General features: G+C 46.3%; 1 protein-coding gene across 1 annotated transcript in view; it reads right to left on the reverse strand.

The window, feature by feature from the left end:
* The window catches only part of CNTN4 (contactin 4), a 161,650-nt gene that overhangs the window by 115,823 nt on the left and 22,311 nt on the right, over positions 1-23,516 (reverse strand). Inside the window, exon 4 of the mRNA XM_054387607.1 lies at positions 3,194-3,397. Coding sequence (XP_054243582.1) covers positions 3,194-3,397 — 204 coding nt within the window. The remainder of the gene's footprint in view (positions 1-3,193; positions 3,398-23,516) is intronic.

Below are 23,516 nucleotides of genomic sequence, written 5' to 3' on the forward strand. Positions count from 1 at the left end.
AATAACCCTGACAAAGGCAGCAGGTATTCAACCTAAAAAGTCTAAGTGATTCATGACTGAGTCAGGAAAAATTACTGCCATGCATTGAAGAAATGGGAAAAGAAATCTTGGGGTTGTGGTGGGGGAGATTTGAGCCCAGCATATGCTGTCCTGCACTCCCAGCCCTGCAGCAGTGACCTGCTCTGGGGCAACCAGGACTGCCCATCAGCTCCATGAGCCTGCTTGAACATTGGCTACACTAAAAATAGCCACAGGGCAATTCTCACAGGCTTCAAGCAATTGAAATCCTCAATGCCAAACAACATAGAGTCAGCCACATGGAGCATCTAAGCTCTGTTTCCTTCCAGCAGCTCCAGAATTTGGTGATTTGGAAGTTTTTGAGTGAGGGATCATCAGAAGTACAAAAGCCTTCTCTCTCTCTCTTCAGCTCAGTGTGAAATAATTAAGCCCCCAAGCACAGACATTACTCTTAGTTCTTCATCACCAGTGTTCCTATAGGAGGGGATCCTACTCTGCAGTTTGGTTAGTTGAAAGAATCCCAGCATGGTGGAGGTTGGAGGGACCTCTGCAGATCATCCAGTCCAACCCCCCTGCTAAAGCAGAGCACCTGCAGCAGCTTGCTCAGGGTCACAATCCCAGCTGGGGTAGGAAGATCACCAGACAAGGACACTCCACAAACTCTGTGGGCAACCTACTCCAGTGCTCCAGCACCCTCAAAGGGAAGATGTTCTTTTTCCCTTAAGTTCAAGTAAAACCTGAAGTGAAGCTTGTAATATCAACTACAGGGACCCACAAAATGTTTTGCAGTTTTGAAATAACTTTGATATTTCAGCCCATGTTCTCCTTTCTGGTACAGCCATCTCTGGCTCAGTGACTAAACCAGCACCTTTCAGGTTTCACTGAGGGATGGGAGAGCCTCAGCTGCAGTCTCCTATCTGTAATAAACAGCAGAGTGCACTTCTAAGGCCTCAGAGAACCTTCCTATGAATTCCCTCAGGAAGGGAATTGGTCCCTGTAAACAACACATGGAGGAGCAGTGTGCTGGGATGCAGCCCTTGGTGAGGCCCGGCACCACCCCACGTCATGACAGAAGATGTGGCAAGCTTGATTGTGACAAGTGGGAGCACCTCCAGCTAGGAATGGTTGGCTTGAAAGTTCTGTTAATGCAATACTTGACAAGATTTCTTCTCCAACACTGAAAATGTTAGTATGAGGTAAATCTAAATGTTCCTCTTCAGCTCCCATACAGTGGATGATTTACTCTGGACTCAGCAGGGCAGATTTATGGCCATGGTGTTTATGGAGTGCAGCCTCCTTTTCAACAGAGAGAGGAGAGAAGGCTCCAAGAAGACCTTGGAGCAGCCTTCCAGTATCACAGTATATCAGAGTTTGGAAGGGACCTCAAGAGATCATCAGGTCCAAGCCCCTGCCAGAGCAGGATCAGTATTTGAAGGGGGTTACAGGAGAGATGGAGAGGGACTTTGTACAAAGGCATGGAGTGACAGGGTGAAGCTTCAGACTGGAAGAAGCTGGATTTAAATGAGACATGAGCAGGAAATTCTTCCCCATGAGGGTGGTGAGGCACTGGAACAGATTGCCCAGAGAAGCTGTGGAGATTCCAAGCCTGGAAGTGTTCAAAGCCAGGCTGGAAGGGACCTTGAGCAACCTAGCTAGTAGGAACTGTCCCAGTCCATGGCAGGGGGTTGGAATTAGAAGATCTTTAAGGTCCCTTTCAACCCACGTCATTCTACATTTCTATGATTCTGTGATCTGGCACAGAGCTGACTCAGAAGCCACTTTCTCCTCTCACAGATCAACCCTGGTGCTTTCTGATTCCATTCTCACATGAGAACATCTCAAACTCTCATCACAAACTCAGTGTTTCCCAACTCCTCATCTGCAGTAACCACATTCGTGTGAGGGGATAGCTACAGGCAGGAGGCTGGCAGCAACCAGCTCACATTTTCCAAGCAAAGACATTTTTGTCACACACTACGAGGTGACAATGAATATTCTTCTAGAAGCAGCTTCTAAGAAAGCATTTCTATTTCTGGATCAAAATCCCTAACTCTTACCCTTTAAACAGCCACATTTTAGTTACTTTTCATTGGAAATTAACATGGAAATGTATTTTTTTTCCTTATCTACCCAAAAAAGATGACGATACAAATCAGCTGTCTGGCTAAATTTAGAAGTCCTCTTTTGCTTTCTTCTTTCTTTTTTTTTTTTTTTTTCTTTTCCCCTTTCTGTATTATTCCACAGACTACTAAAAATAGCACCAATTCTGCTGGGAAATGCAGCCTGAGCTAGCAGTAACCCAAACAACAAAGTGCTTTTGTTCACTTTGGGGCATAAAATGAGCAAATCTGTTGGATAGCCAAACTCTAAAATCTATTTTATTTCCTGTCTTTATCTAAGTGTCACCAGCTTTTTCTGTTATAATTATTGCTTGGGACTGAGAGTTGTTCCAGTGGTGGAAAAAGCAGCCTTGGCCACAGCATCATAAACCCCACCACTGTCTGGGACTTGGAACCACAACTAAAGCAGAGGTCTCCACCACCACTGAATCTCTACAGAGGGGAAAACCACAGAATGATGGAAAGGTAGGAGATGGAAGGGACCTCTGGAGATTATCCAGACCAACCCTCCTGTCAGAGCAGGATCACCCAGGGCAGGGCACACAGGAACACACCCAGATGGGGTTGGAAAGTCTTCAGAGAAGGAAACTCCAACAACCTGGGCAGCCTGTTCCAGGGCTCTGTCACCCTCACTGTAAAGAAGTTTCTCCTCATGTTGAAGTGAAATCTTCTATGTACAAATTTGTATCCATTGCTCCTTGTCTTATCACTGTGCACCACCCAAAAGATCCTGGCCCCCTCCCCTTGACACCCACCCCTCAGCTATTGATAGACATTGATCAGATCCCCTCTCAGCCTTCTCTTCTCCAGACTAAACAGCCCCAGGGCTCTCAGTCTCTCTTCATAAGGGAAATGCTCAAGTCCCCTAAGCATCCTCGTGGCTCTCCATTGGACTCTCTCCAGCAGATCCCTCTCTCTCTTGAACTGGGGAGCCCAAAACTGTGTCTCTCTGTCCCTCTGACAGAAATATTTCAGGCCACGTCTGAACCACTGGCTGACAGCCAGGCAAAGAAAACCAACCCCCCAGCCCCCAGTTGCCCTCCTCCAGGTCCTACCATCATTCCTGAGGATGAGTGGGGTGGGGGGACCCAGGACCCTGCTGTTGGTCACTGTGTTGGTCACCACACAGGTGTAGTTGCCCACGTCTGAAGCCTCCACTTTGGCGATGTACAGGTTGCCAGTCTCCTGCGACACGAAGCGGCGATTGTCCTGGTGCACGAAGGTTGGGTACTCGTTGAAGATCCATGCGTAGGTCAGCTCTGGAAGCAGAGGGGACCACCACTGTTACTGAGGCACTGCACATCATAGAATCAACCAGGTTGGAAGAGACCTCCAAGATCATCCAGTCCAACTGATCACCCAGCCCTAAGCAATCAACTAGACCGTGGCACCAAGTGCCTCGTCCAGGCTTCTCTTGAATGTCTCCAGTGATAGTGACTCCAGGGCACCATCTGATGTTGCGCTCCATGGAATCATTTGGTTGGAAAGAAGCCTTTAAAACCATCAAGTTCAACCATTAACCTACCACTAAACCATGTCCCTCAGCACCACATCTACACAGCTTGTTCACACCTCTGGGAATGGCAACTCCACCACTTCCCTGGGCAGCCTCTTCCTCCTTCCCTTCTGTCCTATCGATTGTCACTTGGGAAAAAGAGACTGACTCCCACCTCTCTCCAAACTCGTTTCAGAGAGTTGTAGAGAGTGAGAAGGTCTCCCCACAGCCTGCTTTTTCTCCAGGCTAAACCACCCCAGTTCCTTCAGGTGCTTCTCACAAGATTTGTGCTCTAGATCCATCACCAGCTTTGGTGCCCTCCTCTGGACTTGTTCCAGCACCTCAATGAGTTTCTTGGAGTGAGAGGCCCAAAACTGAACACAGAATTTGAGGTGCAGCCTCACCAGTGCTGTGTACAAGAGGACAATCCCTGCCCTGGTCCTGCTGGCCACACTATTCCTGATCCAGGCCAGGATGCTGGTGGCCTTCTTGGCCAGCTGGGAACAATGCTGGCTCATATTACAGTGGCTGTCACTTGAAAAGGTCCTTTTCCATGGGGCAGTTTTCCAGCCACTCTGCCCTGAACCTGTAGCTTTGCAGGGAATTGTTGTGACCCAAGTGCAGGATGCAGCACTTGGCCTTGATGAGCCTCAGACATTTGGCTTTGGCACATCAGTCCAGCCTGTCTATCCCAAGTCAGGGCTGGAGCCCTGGAAAATCTGCCCCCTTTGGTTAGAGGGACAGGATACATCAGAGAATACAAAGGCTAACAATGTGCAAGTTCTTATCTTTATGTCTCAAACAATTCCCAGCTGGAACACTTCTGAGGTTTAACATTAGTGTTGCTCCATCAGGTTCTTTCCACTGCACACTTCCACTACCCAAGGCTGCATTTTATTAGCATCTCCCCTTTTTGTCTTGAATGTTTCAGCTTGACTTCTGACTTTTCTTTTTCTTCTCTTTCTTATTAAATGTTTCCCTTCAAGACAGGCAGGAGGAGGATTTCCTGTGCCGCCTTTACCACACGTTTATTCCTGGGGAATTTCTGAGTCAGCAAAACCCCTGCATGCTAGATGAAGAGGCTGTAGTCTTCTACATGACTAATTAGACATTATCCTGTGCTTTACAAGGCATCTTTGGAAGTTATTTGAGCAATAAAATAAGGGAGAGAGATGCTGCAAGTGGTTGCAGAGTTTGTTAAGTGAGGTTAATGCAACAGAACGCTGTGATGTTTGCCTAAAACTCCTGCCCAAACAGCCTGAAAAGTCTCAAAGAATTAAAGTGGATCCAAGATTGCTTGCAGTTTTCTAAAGAAAGCAGTAATTATACTTAAAAGCATATTCTCAGTTTAATACTCTAATGAGTCATAACTGTAATTGACCTCCACTACCATGAGGTACTTCAGAAAACATATTCTGCCCTCACGTTCCACTGTTTACATAGAGAGGAAGCTGAGTGCAGATTGTTGGTCTTTTTTATTTTGAACAAGAGGATTACACAAAGCCTGCTCAGACTTTTTAGGGAGAGCTGGTAATTATGTTTATGTGGGAATATCTAATCAGCATATTTACACATATGCATCTCATTATAAGTAACCTCATGCTGATGTCGAGAGGATACTCAGAGCAAACAAGGTACCACTTCTCAGCTGGATTATTGTTTTCTGCAAGTAGTTAAGGGTTGGGTTTTGTGGGTTTGTTTTCCTTTAAATTTACTCTTGGTGAACAATTATCTTGCTCCTCCAGAAGCAGCCAGCAACAAACAGCAAATAAACATCACTGCCCCGGAATGCTGAGAGGCATTTACATTTGAATGAATCTTCACTCAGCAAGTTTCCACCAAAGCCCCCCCTGAGCTCTGCGATACAAAACGGCTTTGCACTGGCTGTGGAATGGTGAACTGACCACAAGATCCTAAGGGAAAAAAAGAAAAACAGAACTGCGAGGGTCTTTCTGGATCAATAGTCCCATCCTGCTCTTCACGAGGAGGTTGTGCAGTCCCGTTCATAAGCATCCCCTCGAAGCAGCAAGGCTTTTGGCTCCTACTTTTCTGCTGAATGTTGGAATTAGTTTAATTGCTAAGAACCCTCAAATTTCCAGGTTAAATATTTTCACTACTAGTCTATAAGCTACGTGCTTCTGGGCTAATGATGCCTTTAGCTTAAAGAGTTCTTGACTCTTTACTGGTGAGAGCCATCAAGAGCCCTCCTGTCTTCATTTTCAAGATGATTTCTAATCTTCTTGTCGTTGGAGTAGCTTTTCCTACCCTCTGCCTTAGTTAAAACTCTTGAGTATTTGTGTCATTTGAGCTGAGTGCCAGGTTGGAAACCTTGGGTAAGCAGGCCAGAGGGGAGCAAAAGGTAAATGTAAAGTTGTGCAAGAGTTAAGATCTGATCCAAGAGAGCACCAAATCATAGAATCATGGAATTGTTCCAAGTGTTGCTTTAGAAACACCATGGCCACCAAACTATGTCCCCAAGCGCCATGGCCACACCTTTCTTGAACACCTCCAGGGATGGGGACTACATCACCTACCTGAGCAGCCTGTTCCAATGCCTGACCACTCCTGCAGCAAAGAAAGTTTTCCTCATGTCCAACCTAAACCTCCCCTCTCCTTCTATCACCTGATATTAGGGAGAAAAGACCAACCCCCACCTCACTCCAACCTCCTTTGAGGTGCTGAGTTGGGATTCCTCTACAAAGAAAAACCCAACACAGGAAGGACTAAAGGAGACCTATTTCTAGAGTGCAAAACATCAAAATCCTCCCCAAAACCACCTTCAAACTGTTCGTTTGGATACATAAAGCTGAGGAACAGGAAGAAAGATCTGATATTACACCTCTGCCTTCCTTTCATAGAATCAACTAGGTTGGAAGGGACCTCCAAGATCATCCAGTCCAACCTAGCACCCAGCCCTAGCCAATCAACCAGACCATGGCACCAAGTGCCTCATCCAGTCTCCTCTTAAACATCTCCAGGGACAGCAACTCCACCACCTCCCTGCGCAGCCCATTCCAATGACAAATCTCTCTCTGTGAAGAACTTCCTCCTAACATCCAGCCTAGACCTCCCCTGGCACAGCTTGAGACTGTGTCCTCTCATTCTGCTGCTGGTTGCCTGGAAGAAGAGACCAACCCCCACCTGGCTACAACCTCCCTTCAGGTTCATTGCAACAAATCATTGGCCAGAAAAATACAACTGCTTGAATTCCACAGAGTTAGACACCTGAAGCAGTCTATTGCTATATGCTATTGAAGACAACTGGATGGATAATTCTCTCTCTAAAAATAACACAGGACTGAGGGAATACAGAGCACAGGGAATAACACAGACTGGAGCATCCAGAAGTGCATTTGCTCGTGTAGCACCCTGTAAATAAACACTCTATCAAACTCACTTTGATTTCCTGCGGGATCCTAGTGCAATATTTATGGCCTCTCAAACTTGACAGATGCCTTTTGATAAGGTTTCCCACACTAATTGCTCTGGAAGTGATAGACAGTTCACATCCCATAGGCAATTTGTAACAACTGTGTAAACAGACACTTAAACTACAGCCTGAGACAGCTCCTGGTGAAACGTTTGTGGAAGTTCACAGGCTCACAGTATATCAGAGGTTGGAAGGGACCTCAAGAGATCATCAAGTCCAACCCCCTTGCCAGAGCAGCATCACTTAGGGTAGTCTGCACAGGAATGCATCCAGGCAGGTTTTGAAAGTGTCCAGAGAAGGAGACTCCACAACCCCCCTGGGCAGCCTGTTCCAGGGCTCTGTCACCCTCACTGTCAAGAAGTTTCTCCTCATGCTAAGCTGAAATCTTCTATGTTCTAGTTTGAACCCATTGTTCCTTGGCTTATCATTGTGAACCACCCAAAAGAGCCTGGCCCCCTCCCCTTGACACCCACCCCTCAGCTATTGATAGACATTGATCAGATCCCCTCTCAGTCTTCTCTTCTCCAGACTAAACAGCCCCAGGGCTCTCAGTCTCTCTTCACAGGGGAGATGCTCAAGTCCCCTAAGCATCCTCCTGGCTCTCTGTTGGATTCTCTCCAGCAGGTCTCTGTCTCACTTGAACTGGGGAGCCCAGAACTGGACACAGTATTCCAGGTCTCACCAGGGCAGAGTAGAGAGGTAGAAGAACTCCCCTAGACCTGCTGAACACACCTTTCTTGATACATCCCAGGATCCCATTGACTCTCTTGGCCACAAGAGCACATTGTTGTTCCATGCATGTTGCAGGCATGGAGTCTTTCAGCACCAAAAATGGACAGCAAGAGAGGCAATCAAGCTGAAGAGTTGCATCACTGTGCCTTGCTGCATGTTTTTTTATCTGGTTTGTTGCTGGTGTGGGGATTTTTTTTTTTTTTTTTTTTGGCTCAGCAAGGCAGGTAACCCTCCTGGGTCTGCTTTTCCTCACCACGTTTGCCTAAAGCATTGGATGAGAAACTCCATTCTCTCTTGTGCTGTCCCCAAAATACTCTGCTCAAAAGAAGAAAGCAAGTTGAAGGCATTGTGGATCTGAAACTTTCTGTAAATGATAGCAAGTGTTGGGAAAGAAAAAAAAAAAAAGGCAGCTACTGAAAGCTGAAAAGAAATTCTACTGTAATTACTGTAATTAGACCATATGGTTCTCCAAAACAATGTTCTCTGGTCTTCTATCTTGTCACATTCATACTATTTTCTCTTTGCCTTTTATAGTAAAAAATCCTCCTCTTTTCTTGATATATTTTTTATTTTTTTATAAAGCCTCTTCCACAAAGTCAGAGCTGCCACTTAAAAGGGCCTCTGGAGCTATTCTAGGAAAAGCTATTAAAGCATCAAGGTGATGGTAGCCATAAAGCTGAAGAGAAGAATGACATCTTGAAACCAGTATTAGCCAAAAAATGGGGAGCAGTTATCATTTTTAATCAGAACAGTGTGGGACAATACACTGTATGTTTTAATAGGCTTTACTGAAAGTTATAGAGATAAATCCAATCCAGAAACACAGATTTACCAGGTTGGAAGGGACCTCAAGGATCGTCTAGTTCCAGCCCCTCTGCCATGGGCAGGGACACTTTCCACTAGATCAGGTTGCCCAGACCCACATCCAGCCTGGCTGCAAAAACCTCCAGGGATGAGGTTTCCACCACCTCCCTGGGCAACCTGTTCAGTGTCTCACCACCCTCATGGTGAAGAACTTCTTCCTAACATCTAATCTAAATCTCCCCTCCTCTAGCTTGGATCCATTCCCCCCAGTCCTATCACTACCTGACAGCCCAAAATGTCTCTCCCCAGCTTTCTTGTCTTGTAGCCCCCTTCAGATATTGGAAGGCCACAACAAGGTCTCCTTTTGGAACCCTATCTTCTCCAAACTGAACAACCCCAACTCTCTCAGTCTGCCTCCATAGCAGTGGAGCTCCAGCCTTCTGCTCATCCTTGTGGCCCTTCTCTGGACATTCCAGCATGCCCTGATCTTTCTTGTAACAGGGACTCCAGAACTGGACACAGTACTCCAGGTGGGGTCTCACCAGAGTGGTATAGAGGGGCAGAATCCCCTCCCTCGACCTGCTGGCCACACTTCTCTCACTGCAACCCTCTGGGCAACTTGTTCCAACGCTCAACCACATCACAAAGTTGTATCTCATTCTGACCAAGACACAGTGCTCATGTATACAGCAACAGGACAACACTGCCCTGAATGGGTGAGGGTAAAACCTGGCCACCTGCACCTTCTGCCACCTGCAATCAAACCTGGTGCAGGACGTCCTCCTGGCAGAACACAACTGTGGCACACAGCCCAGCCCATGTAGCCCACACCCCATGATCACCTTCAAGCACTGTCGTGACTGCACCCTGCGCCGAGCTGGAGTGCAGAACGTCTCTGCCTCTGGCAATGTTGTATCAACTCCACAAAAGGCTGATCTTGAGTGAGTCATTTGCAGGGGGGTTTATGTTTTGTTTTTCTGCTTGGATTCCTTGCCTTCCTTGGTGCTCACATTGCCCTCAAGTGGCACTCAGAGGGTGTTGTGATGGTTCTGGTAAATTTGGGCAATGATAAGGTGGAACTGATTAGCTGATGAGTGCCCTGTGAGCTCATTCTACATTCTCATCTGGCTGCCTCCATTTCTCTGATTGCTTGTAGGGGACATTGATAATTTCAAATTCCACTGCCATTTGATTAAGTAATCAACATCTGTAGCCCTGGGAACAGCCTGAGATGAGCTGGGAAGGAAGCTCAATGCACCACAGCAGGCTCACTGTCAGTGCACTGGAGAAGAGGAAAGAGAACTGGGAAGGAAAGAGGAATCCTTGGCACAGCATTCCATGAACATGGCTCTGCCCAACCTTTTTGAGGCTCCTTGCCACCCATGCTGGCCATCTGCTGGCAACAGCCCTGTGGTTTCTGGAGGTTTTGCCCATTTTTCTTGTTCACAGATTTGTTTTAAAAGTAAAGGCACATGAATTATGCCCCTGTTTTTTTTTTTTTTTTTTTTTTTTTTTTTTTTGTAGGCCTACAGACCACTGCATTGCCCTGCCAGCACCCTGGATCAATGTTTTATCTTCTTCTCAATAATTGCCAGGTAATTTAAAGGAAGCAGCCTGGATGTGAGCATCAGTTGGTAAATCTCCCCTTGGCTCCCTTCTCTGCTCTCTCCCATCAGACAGAGCATCCCAGCCACATCACTCCACAGCTTCTGTGCCTCCAATGCAGGTTTTAATAAAAGGAATGATGAATAATGAACAAGAGTAATCTAAAGTTAATAATACAGTCTGGGATGAACTCTCATCCATGCTAAACCTGAAGACAAAGCTACTTAGCAGGCAGCCAGTCAGCCATTTGTCCATAAAGGAATGTGCTGCTCCTGCCAGGTGGGACAGGAAGAAAAAGCCTTCAGCTTTGCTGGCAGAGTGAAGCTGTTTGCAGGATTTGACTTGGAACAGTATGAAAGAGCCACAAGTCACCATTGTCAGTGGTGATACAGTGATGATGGGAATCATCATTGTCCTGGGCTGAGCCAGAGCAGAAAGAATTCTGCTCAGTGAGGTCCTTGCTGAAGTTCAGGGCAGGTTTATGCAACCAGAGGCTGCTTCTAGCCAAGAGAGGCTGATGGCAGAGTTCCTGCCAAGGGCTGGGCTGCACAAAGCCTCTGCCTGAGACTTGCTCCTGGGCACACCAAGGGCACTGTCACAGCATGTGCCACACCTTGTGGGGCAGGAAGGCAGAGGTGGCAGCTGTGGGGAGCAATGGTGCCCATGTGTGCATTAGTCCTGTGTCTTGGTGACACTGGAGACACACAGAATAAACATTAATGAGTCAGAAGATTGCAAGAATGAGGAAAATGTACAAGTCAGCCAAGTTCTGTGTCAGACATCCCCACAGCAGCTTGCAATGCTTGCAGGGCTGTGGTTGCATCCCAACCCCTCAATTCCATGCTTGCCCAGTATATGGCAATTACCTATGGGCAATTAGGAAGGTGAGAGATCTTCATTACCTGAAGCCTAATCAATAGTCACCTGCATCTGCTACACCTCCAGTTTTCCTATATCTCTAAAACAGTTAAATATTTGATGGTTGGACACAATTGGCCTGGCTTATCTCCCACAAACAGCTCCCAGCCCTAGTCAATGACTGGCTACCCTGGCTGCTGTGGCACCAGGAACATTAATGACTACTGCACTGTGCTGTTGGGGATTTGGATGAAATTTTGACCTGAAGGGAGAAAAATCAACAACAGTCTTTATCTGTGACTGAGTGGAAAAGGTTCTGAGATGGAGTCCTGTGCTGTTGCATTTACTACAGTTAAGATCCACAAACCTATTACAGAAGCATTTGATGGGCAACACACCTCAGTCCTGCAGCCCCATTGATCTACCAGGCAGGCTGCCAATTTTGGGGTGAAATTTAATGATTTTTTTTTTTCCAGGTCTAATAAACTCCACAAACCATCCTATAGATATTGACAGCTCTGCATGGTCTTGCCCAAAAAAGAAAACCCCCAGCACAACCCAGCCTGTATTTCTCATAAGTCTTCTGGTACCTGTGGGGAACCTGCCTCAATGTTTACTGAAACTGATGAAACTGACCCAGTATTAGATTTGATGCTGCTCAGTTTCATGCACCTCTGGTTTAAACTTAAGGTTTTGGAGTTAGGCTCAATATAGCAGTGAACCAGATGTTCTTGGAAAAGGCTCTGGAGATGTGGAGATCATCCAGTCCAACCCTCCTGCTAAAGCAGGGCACCTGCAGTGGCTTGCCCAGGATCACAATGGTCAGGCTGGTTTGGAACCTCTCCAGAGAGGGAGACTCCACAACCTCTCTGGACAGCCTGCTCCAGGGCTCCAGCATCCTGGAACCTCCTGGGTTCCAGTTTGTGCTCACTGCCCCTTGTCCTGTCCCAGGGCACCACTGAAAACAGCCTGCCCTCATCTTCTTGCCCTCCACCCTTTTAGCTATTGATCAGCATTACTCAGATGCCCTCTGGGACTGCTTGTCTCTAGGCTCCTCACAGAGCTGCTCCAGCATCCAGCATCGTTGTAGCCTCCACTGGACTCTCTCCAGTACTCCCTTGTCTCTCTTGAACTGGGGAGCCCAGAACTAGACCTAGTCCTCCAGATATGGCCCCACTAGGGGAGAGCAGAACCTTGAACTGCACCAACCACCACCACCAATCCAGACACTCAAAAACTTTGGTTGTTTTGCCTGCCAGAAGAGATACTTGTCCACTGAAGAAGGAAACTATGAATGGGAAGATTATTTCTGCTAAGGAATGGAAATTATCAGATGGGAACTCCTAGAATTAGCCAGGATTGCAACCTCCCTTGCCATGAAGTGCCACACATGGGTTGTCGTAGGGTGAAATGAAGATTTCAGGAGCATCATCCCAAGCATGCTGTGGTTCCATGTATCCACACCAAGCCAACCATAAAAGAAAAGAGCCACAATGCAGGAAGAACTGACAAGTGGGTACACAGCTATATCAGTTTTGTAACCTTTACCCCTGGTAATGACCTAACACCACACTCCTGGAAGCTAGGAGACACATTTTTGGTCTCCTGTGACACCAATTCAAGCCCAGATGATTTCACAGCTTTTCTCACTGAGCACTGCACAGATCTGGAAGATGCTCTCTCTGTAAGTTGGTATCAGTGAGGAAATGCTAGTTAGGGAAAAAGAAAAAAGAATAATAGCTTGATATGGTCCAGAGAGTGGCATCAGCTTGCTTCCAGAGACACACTACATCTTCACCTGACAGCCAGAGATAAAGTACCTCTGTGGCAGATACTCAGGAGCAAATAGAAAGGCAAAAGAGGAGAGATGGGACAGAAAAAACTAACAAAGGGCAGGACTGAAGCTGCTAATTACTCCTGAGCCCAGATGAAATGGGAATAAGCATGCTGGAAGCTGGGCACATGCAAACACCGTGCTCACAGTGGGGTTTAGCCCTGGACTGTGGCTTTGCTGTGAAAGATTCAATCCTTGCTTCTATTTCCCAGGCTAGTTCTATGCAGATCACCTTAAGGAATGACTCACAGATTTAATCCATCAGTTTTTTTTCTGTTTACAGTCATAGAGTTAGCCTAAAAAAATCTCTCTTTATTGGTATGGGGTTTTTGTTTTGTTTGGTTGGTTTTTTTGTTTTGCTTGGTTTGTTTTTTTTTTTGTTTTGCTTGGTTGTTTTTTCGTTTTGCTTGGCTGTTTTTTTTTTTTTTGTTTTGCACTTGCTTCAGTAAAGCTAAAGGTCCCTGGGCTTGTTTTAAACCATATTTCAATGTGACCCAGCTAATCCTTTAATACCAGCTTTCACCACCTTTGATCAGCCTCTTATTGTAGCTGAGAGAGATTAGATCAAACCTTTAAAAAAAAAAAAAAACAGAAAGTTGGTTGCTGAGAATTTTTCTTACTGCAGTGAACTAATAATTTTTGATCAGCTCCAAGGTTGAAATATAACACTCTCACAGTGTATCAGAGGTTGGAAGGGACCTCAAGAGATCATCAGGTCCAACCCCCCTGCCAGAGCAGCATCACTTAGTGTAGTCTGCACAGGAATGCATCCAGGTGGGGTTGGAAAGTCTCCAGAGAAGGAGACTCCACAACCCCCCAGGGCAGCCTGCTCCAGGGCTCTGTCACCCTCACTGTAAAGAAGTTTTTGCTTATGCTGAGGTGAAATCTTCTATGTTCTAGTCTGAACCCATCGTTCCTTGGCTTATCACTGTGAACCACCCAAAAGATCCTGGTCCCCTCCCCTTGACACCCACCCCTCAGCTATTGATAGACATTGATCAGATCCCCTCTCAGTCTTCTCTTCTCCAGACTAAACAGCCCCAGGGCTCTCAGTCTCTCTTCACAGGGGAGATGCTCAAGTCTCAATATCTGCCCAGGGAATGCAGGTGGTATTGTCCTTTAGGGAAGAGCTCTGCTAGGACAGGCACTGCTACAGTGCTGCTGTGGACCTTGTCTGTAGCATACAGGAGAAACCCCATTCCCTCCACATAACTGGGGAGATAAACAATGTTTTGATATCTACCAGCTGAAAACAACCCCTCATAGCTGGACCTTTAGATGAATCATTTAAAGAACTCCATGGCTGCACATTCAGATGTTCTGTGTGTATCAGGGAACAGACAATGGCCAAACTGAACACCCTCCTCTCCCCTCCTCTTTTATTTTCCACTGCCAAAATATCATCCCCACATGAAGCAGTGCTCACACAGCCCAACTGAAACAGTCTGTGTGTTCAGGGATCTGGAACCCCAAACTTGATTGCAAAAGAGGAGGTGCATCAAAGGTGTGTTTCACAGAATCATTAAGGTTTGGAAAGACCTCTAAGAGGAGCAGCTGAGGGACCTGGGGTTGTTTAGTCTGGAGAAGAGGAGGCTGAAGGGAGACCTCATTGCTCTCTACAACTCCCTGAAAGAAGAGGTGGGGATTGGTCTCTTCTCCCTAGCCTCAGGTGATAGGAGGAGAGGAAATGGCCTGAAATTTTGCCAGGGGAGGGTTAGGAACAATTTCTTTGCTGCAGGAGTGGTCAGGGATTGGAACAGGCTGCCCAGGGAGGTGGCAGAATCGCTGTCCTTGGAGGTGTTCAAGAGACATGTAGACATGGCACTTGGGCACATGGTTTGATGGCCATGGTGGGGTTAGGTTGATGGTTGGACTTTATGATCCTAAGGGTCTTTTCTAATCACAGAATTACCCAGCTTGGAAAAGACCTTCAAGATCATCAAGTCCAACCTATCACCCAACACCATCTCATCAACTGAGCCATGGCACTAAATGCCTCATCCAGTCTCATTTTAAACACTTCCAGGGACAGTGACTCCACCACCTCCCCAGGCAGCACATCCTAATGGCCAATCTCTCTTCCTGGGAAGAATTTCTTCCTAATCAAAACAATTCTATGACAGCATCAACTCCAACCATCAACCTAACATCACCATGGCCATTAAACCATGCCTCCAAGCACCATGTCTATACATTTTTTAGCACCTCCAGGAATGGTGACTCTACCACCTCCCTGGGCAGCCTGTTCCAATCCCTGACCACTTTTGCAGCAAAGAAATTTTTCCTCATCTCCAACCTAAGCCTTTCCCTGGCACAACTTTTTTCTGGGGAAGTCAGCTAAAGCTGGGTAGGGAGGCTAAGGGTGGAAGCAACACGGCTGGCAGAGCTGGCCTGGGATCTCTAATTTATTTTATGAAGAGATCAGGAGCTGTTACAACCTCCCACAAATGCCTATTGACCGAGTCCTGTCAGATTTCACTCATCTTTAGCCAGTGCCTGCCAGCTCTGCTCCCTTTCAATACCTTCTCAATCTTCATTTAGTGGTGACTGCAACCCAAGAGGGGAATAAACCACACAACTAGCTCACAGATGATTTCTTTTTAAGGAGAGCATGAGCTGTCACTGATAAATAAAAAAATCCATTCATGTCATGTTCTTTCTTATTTGGTTAGTTCTAGTTTCTTTGTTGGAGAGTTGAGCCTCTTCCCTTCTTCTTCTCCAGATGTCCTACCTCAGAGCCTGCCCATAACAGCCCAGCTAGGGCATGGATGTGCAATGGTAGGGGGTTGGCAGGAAGCTTGCAGTGGCCTCAGTGATCTCAAGGTCTTTTCCAACCATATGATTCTATGATTCTTCCATAATATCCAACCTAAACCTCCCCTGGCACAACTTGAGGTGTTTTTAAGGTGCAGAGACGTGGTGCTGAGGGACATGGCTTAGCACCAGACTAAGAATCACAGAATCATAGAATTGTTAGGGTTGGAAGGGACCTCAAGGGTCATCCAGTCCCAACCTTTCTGCCATGGGCAGGGACACCTCACACCACAGCAGGTTGCTCATAGCCACCTCCAGCCTGGCTGCAAAAACCTCCAGGGATGAGGCTTCCACCACCTCCCTGGGCAACCTGTGCCAGTCTCTCACCACCCTCATGATGTAAAACTTCTTCCTAACATCCAATCTGAATCTACCCACTTCTAGTTTTGCTCCATTTCCCCCAGTCCTATTGACACCTGACATCCTAAAAAGCCCCTCCCCAGCTTTCTTGTAAGCCCCCTCCAGGTACTTGGCACAGTTAGAGAATGGTTGGACTCAATGGTCTTAAAGGTCTTCTCCAACTTCAATGATTCTATGCTGACTGACATAAGCTAGTTGGAAATTCGGGTCTGAATGCCTGTGCCAAGGCTTGCTCTTGGCTGTGACCCTGTGTTGGAACCCACCCCTGCTGGAATGAGGCAGATGATGGAATTCATTGGATTGGAAAGGACCTTTAAAGGTCATCTAGTCCAGCCCCCCTGCAGTGAGCAGGAACATCTTTAACAGGATCACAGACACTAGCTCAAGGTGCTTAAATGGTATGGGAAATATCTGTGGTGTCATAGATTTCTCAGTCAAACACAGCACTTGTATGTTCCCTGTGCTGTCAAGAAAGAGCATTCCCAAATTAGGGAAGGATTTATCCTTCTCCCTTGTCCTCAAACATGTTGATAAACTTGTGCACAAACTGAATCAGCAGTTTCAGCAAAAGGATTATGTCAGATTAATTTTAATCTAATCCATTTCTATCTCCCAAGAAGGGTTTTTTACTTCTTGCTTTTAATAATTTAAACAGTGACTGTGGCACAGTATGAAAAATAAATGATGGGAGAGGCACTTGAAGTGGAAGTTACAGCTCTCCATCACTTCTTATTCAAATGAGAGTTTCATCTGCCTGATTTTAAGTTTAATAAAACCTATTTGAGCTGAACTGTAATAATCTTCCACACACAGAACTGGAAGAATTAGGCTCTCCTGCAGCTTCCAGAGCTGGGGAGGAAGCCTCATGCCTGACTCACCTGCTCTCTACAACACTGCTGTGAGGGGAGATAGCTTGAGTGGATTTGGGGCTGTCAAGAAGAAATGCTGCCAGGCTGCTCAGATCCAGCTGCAGCCTCCAGCAGTGTCACTCCACTGCTCAGCAGCTGGGACCTTGCCTCACAGTTACACTGCAAGGCATCAGCAATTGGCAGGTCTGGGGAAGTTATTTTCTGGTGCTTGCCTTGAGAGAAGTCACTCAGAGGCTTTTTGAGCTCACCAGCTTATGCTCTGGAAACCACTTCTGAAAGGCTGACACTTCTTTGGACTTGGGAATTTGACTGCTTTATGGGGACATGTGAGTGGCAGTTACTATTAAGAGAAACAGATTGAGACAGTTCTGATGCCACACTCCTTGCAGTCTTCTCCGTCTCCCACCCATCTCTACTATGTTGCATTCTCCTCCAATGAGCAACACCTAGACAAATCCTGGTTTAATTTCTTGTCTTCCCGTTCCAGGAAAGACACTTGTGAGCTGCTGAGCCATAGCTTGTGGGTAACACTACCTTACTGCAGGATTTTCCTACTTGTTTGGAAACTGAGCCTTCTCTCCACTCTTTCTTGCATCCTGCAATCAGAACCACCTGTGCACAAGATGGTTTAAATCCTACCCTGCAAACCAGAGAGGTCTGCAGCACCTCCAGGTGCTGCTCATGTCACCTCTGCCAACACCAACCCCACTGCCATTGCCACATTCGAGCCCATCCAACCCATCACTGATCAGTGCTAATGCAAAATTCTGGCTTCCTTTTCTTTCCCATTCTCAAGGGACAGTTTACCTGCTCCCATTTTCACTCCAACCTTTAGAGCAGCCCATGAAAGGCTGCTCAGTGACCTTGCAGCATTTTGACAAATAGCTGACCCAAGCTGTGACCAGCTTAGCAGATTTTTTTTTTTTTTTGCTTGGTTTCCTGGAGAAATGAGACGTTTACAACTCCTTTCTATTATCCTCACTAACTGGAACCAGTTCTGACCAAGCAGCAATGATTTACAAAGATATTAAATAGGAAAGAAAGAGAAGGAACTACTCATGCCTCAGTCAGGAGGAGGCAAGGTGTAGTTAAGCACTTTGGCAATCTGCTTGGCAAGAGGAAACTGCCCAGGTCTAGGTAAGCAGCTCTGGGCATAACCACACTGGAAGAAACTGGAGTAAAATAAAGGCTGAATATTAAGGTTACCATTGTGGAGTTGGGAGATAAAATGTTCCAGGTTTCCTGCCATGCAAGAAACAGGATGAGAATGCTTCTGACATAGCTAATACAGAACTTGTAGGATTCAGCTTCCCATTCCTCTGAAGATTTCATATTCATGAAATAGAGAAAAGATCTGGTGTTGAGAAGCTGGTTTCACACTTCAAGGAACAAGTGCTCCAAGGCTCTTGCCCAAAGCCATTCTGAACTGGTCCCCCAGCAGAAGCCTTCCTGCAGTGGCAGAAATGTTGCTGAGTGGGCAGAACATGCTGCCTGGGCACAGTGAAAGAACCTCTTGCTTTTAGGTTGATGTTAGGTGGAAACATCCTTGGCCTCTTTGGCTGTAAGCTATTTCCAGAGTAATTCCCTCCCTTTCCATCACCTCTTTCAAGGCTGACTGCTCTCCAAAGTTTTAACATAAACTTTGCTTAATGTTGGCTGCAAGGGCACCAATGGAGAATATGACAAATGTCTGGTCTCATTGTTACAACAGCAGCTCTAAACATTTATTAATAATGTATTAATCCTTCACAGGAGACAAATGACAAGGCAGGGTGACAGATTTCAGAGAAGAGAGAGAAACAGCTCTAAGGGTGATGCTACAGGAGAAAAAGAGTGCAAGCACTTGACAGCAGCTGGAGCAAACTCTGCTCCAAAGCACTCTCTACTGGGTGAAAGCCACATTTGGTGATACTCTGAAAGTATGAAAACACCTGAGGATGATCTTTCCCTTCCTGCACTGTTATGATGAGCTTTCCCAGGCTTTTCCCCCTTCCTCATGTACCAACATGAGAGAATACATGATTTGTGCAATAGAATCACTATGGCTGGAAAAGACCCTCAAGATCATCAAGTACATCACATTACATAACTCTTCCAGGACTGCTACTACACCATATCCTTCAGCACTGCATCTGTGTGGCTTTTGAATTCCTCCAGGGATGGGGATTCTGGACACAGAGGGATTGGAGGGAGTCCAGAGGAGGCCACAAAGATGATCCTAGGGCTGGAGCAGCTCTGCTATGAGAACAGGCTGAGGCACCTGGGGTTGATCAGCCTGAAGTAGACTCTGGGGAGACCTAAGAGCTGCCTTCCAGTAGCTGAAGGGATCCTACAGGAAGGCTGGAGAGAGACTTTTTGTGAAGGTGTCTAGAGACAGGACAAGTGGGAATGGTTTGAGGCTGAGAAAAAGTAGGTTTAGACTGGAGCTTAGGAAGAAGCTCTTCAGTATGTGGGTGGTGAAACCCTGGAACAGGTTGCTCAAGGAGGTTGTGGATGGGTATTCAAGGCCAGGTTGGATGAGGCCTCGAGCAGCTGAGCCTAGTTGAGAGGCATCCCTGCCCATGACAGGGATGTTGGAGTAGATAATCTCTGAGGCCCCTTCCAACCTGAGCCATTCTATGTTTCAGCCACTTTGCTGAGCAGTCTGTTCCAGTCTTTGATAACCCTTTTGGTATAAGGAACTTTTCCTACTGTCCAACCTGAATTTCCTAGTGTCTAACCTAAACCTCTCCTGTTTGCTAGACAAACCCCTCAAACTATTCACCATGGGATCATAGGATGCTAGGGATTGGAAGGGACCTTTGAAGATCATCAAGTCCAACCCCTCTGCCAGAGCAGGACCACAGAATCTAGCACAGTTCACAGAAGAACACATCCAGATGGCTCTTGAAAGTCTCCAGAGAAGGAGGCTCCACAGCTTCTCTGGGCAGCCATGTAATAGAGGCCATGACAGCCAAAACATTTTCAGTTGCCAGCCCATGAAATTCCCATCATCACTTAAAAAAAAAAAAAAAAAAAAGAAAGAAATCAGAAAAGGAGAGAAAAGCTGACCAGAGGAGCAAGCACGCACTAATCATTTCTCTGCAGAGCACAGAAGTGGTCTTAGCACCACTGTAATCAGGAAAGTGTTTTCTGCAAACATGCCTGGTGTCTCCACTTCACTACCCACTGTACAGCAGGCAGGGCTGAGATTGAGATGAAATCAGAATTGCCATCTCCTCTGTCAAATGCTAAAATTTAGTTAGTTCTACTTGATTAAGTCGTGCAACAGAACTCAAAGTTCTCCTAGTTGCTGGGAAAAAAAAAAAAAAAAAAGAAAAAAGAATAGGCCGGAGAGAGCAAGCAAAGCTGAACACATCCATTACAGGAAAAGATGGGAGAGTAATTCCCTGTCAACATTTCAGCTCACGGACACAGACTGCACAGCCCTGCTTCCAGCTGGAGTAATGGCATCAGATGGGAAAGAGAGATTTGAACAACTGAGCTTTAATGAATCTCCTCCTCTATGGGAAGATGGACTCTTTTACAAGCTTATTGAGAACATGGGCGCTGCAGAGAGACACAAAACTTCTTTTCATTTAACTCTCACCTTTGTTTGCTCAGAGACACAGTTTCCAGATGCTCAGGAAGGTTGCTTGACCCTGCAGCTAGGAGCAGAGGGAGGAGGCGCTCAGGGAATTGAGGCTCAGGGCTAGAAACCACGCTGGGAAGGTTCAGTTTCTGGGTCATCAAGAAGTTTGTTAGGGGTCCCAAGCAAGTGGGCAAGAGAAGACAGATCAGCAGATTTCCATCTGCTTATCTAAGCACTCTGCTATCTCCAAAAGCCCTTAGTTGATTTATTTCTTGAGAGATTAGTCAGATAAATTGGGAGGCGTGAGAAGAAACATGCCACAGATGTGATGGGTGGTGGTATGGGCTATGGACAAAGAGATCTCAGAGCAAGACATACCTCTAGGGAACATGAAATTTAAATAATCAAGTAATTGAGAGATGATTTTCCTCAGCCTCTCTCTGTGCATTCACCATTTCTCACAGCACTTGGCAATCCCAGGCTCTAACCCTAGAGGGGTTTCCCACAGGGGTTGGAAGGCAAATGTCACGAGAACATAGAATCCCGGACTGCTTTGGGTTGGAAGGGACATGAAAAGGTCATCAAGCCCAACCCCCCTGCAGTCAGCATCAATCTTATATTGCGCATGGATCTTTCTAAAGCATGAGGGAACTAGGGAGGAGGGAAATGAGGGACATCCTAAAAGACAAGTCCATTTCTCTTCCCCAGGCAGGGAAGGTGGTCAGGCATTGGCATAGGCTGCCCAGGGAGGTGGTGGAGTCCTCATCCCTGGAGGTGTTCCAGATACATGTGGGCAGGGCACTTGGGGACTTGGTTTAATGGCCATAGTGGTCTTAGATGGACTCAGTGATCTCAGAGGTCTTTTCCAACTGAAACAATTCAGTGATCCTATGATACCCAGAGCCTTGAGAAACAAGAGTGTTTGCTTGGGGTTTGGGGGCCTCTTTAGAATCACAGAATTGTCAGGATTGGAAGGGACATTAAGGATCATCCAGTTCCAACCCCTCTGCCATGGGCAGGGACACCTCACACCACAGCAGGTCGCTCACAGCCACATCCAGCCTGGCTGCAAAAACCTCCAGGGATGAGGCTTCCACCACCTCCCTGGGCAACCTGTTCCAGCCTCTCACCACCCTCATGGGAAAGAACTTCTTCCTAACATCCAACCTGAATCTCCCCATTTCTAGTTTTGTTCCATTCCCCCTAGTTAGTTTCAATTAAGTTTCTCCTAACAAATACATGCACCTTGCCAAATCTGATTAACAGTACTGAAATCAAACCTCTGTCACCTTACAGAGCTCCCCTCAAAAGGAAAAGATTTTCACCAACCAGGCTGCACTCCATGGCTTCAAAAGCTATCTCAATATGATAAAAAGGCTTAAAACCACAATGGAATGAAAGACTTGGGGTAAACTAAAGGTTGTTTTGAGGTTTGGGTTTTCACTTGGGCTTGCAACTTCCCTTCCCCCTCCTCCCCCAATATCGATTACTCCTCCAGCTCCTCAAGAGAGTGCCAGCAGATGGTATTGATTTAGCAGTGCTCTGAAACTGTCCAGCAATATAGCCTTGTTTTATGGCATCTAAATTACATCTGAAGACATGCTGAGACACCCTAACTCCCTAGGTAAAAAAAAAAAAAAAAAAGTCATGAAAACTTTTTGCTGTTCCTCCTGTTTCCTAACCTGTTATCGGGATTCGGTTCTTGGGGACTACCCAGCTGACGCTGCAGTAGCAGCCAATGGCTGAGATGGGGATCCTCATGGGTTTGCTGCAACAAAACCAAAGTCACATTTTAGCTCCAAAAAGATTTTTGGCTCTTTTCTCTTCTCCATTTAAGACCCTACAGCTGCTCGTCCTGCTGTTGCACAGATCTTGAGTGCCATGCAGGAAGAAGCCAGATTTAGTTTAGACATGAGGGAGAAATTCTTCCCCAGGAGGGTGTTAAGGCACTGGAAGTGGTTGCCCAGAGAAGTTGTGGAGGCTCCAGGAATTCCTGGAGACCCTCTGGCAGTCCTCTTTTGGCTGGCCTTAACCCATGACGCATTTGGGCTGATTTTCAGGATGAATTTCTTGCAACATTTGAATAGTGAGAAGCTCTTTATTTGGCATCATTAAGAAGAAAAACCCCTCTCAAAAACTCATGTCTGTAGGCCAACATCATTTCACTTTTAGTTGACAGCTCTTTAAAGATGGATGCTTCCAAGGGGAAAGAAAGCATTAGAGTGAGCTACAGCTGAAAGGACAAAGGTCTGGATGCAGATTGAGGTCACAATTTTTACAGGCAAAGACCACCAATGATGCAGGAGAGGACAGGAAAGAATTCCCTTCTAATTAACTGTTTTCTAACTGGAAAAGGGCATAAAGATTTCATGTTTCACCTCTTCAGAACAAGAGCTTCTCTCAAATGGAATAGTTTTGCTTTTAAACTTTTTTTAAAGGAACCCTTTTAAATGCAGAACTGAAAGTATAGAAAATGATGATTTTTTTTTTTTTTAAGGTAGATTTATTTCCGTCCCCACAGTTTTATGCTCCAGGCTTGGTCATTAATGTCCCCAGGCACTTTTTGCAAGGCTAATGAAGTTAACTTTGCAGTCCTAGTAAGTGCATTTTCTCTATCTTAATGCTACTATCAACAAGACAGATTATTTTTCACTTCTAACCCAAAGAACATTTTTTTTTTCACTCCTGCACTACAACATGAAGCACTTGCAACATCCTATCCCACTGGTGGGATAGGAAGGTAGGGGATGGAGCTGAGCTCTCTGAAGCTTTGCTTTGCAAGCACTGCCTTGGACCCTGGGGATGGAAGCTGCCCCTGAAACACGGTGGTTTTCTGACATGCAGCTACTTCCCACTTATATCTGATAGTCTCTGATGAACCTCCATCTGCCCAGAGCTGGAACAGGAGATAGCTGTGGTAATTGTGCAGTGACTGCTGGAGACCAAATAGCTTCGATTACCGCGGGAGACGTGCGGCTGGCTGACGGAGACGCCGCGCACACGACC

Source organism: Indicator indicator, chromosome 15 (assembly GCF_027791375.1).
Source record: "Indicator indicator isolate 239-I01 chromosome 15, UM_Iind_1.1, whole genome shotgun sequence".
NCBI classification, from domain to species: domain Eukaryota; kingdom Metazoa; phylum Chordata; class Aves; order Piciformes; family Indicatoridae; genus Indicator; species Indicator indicator.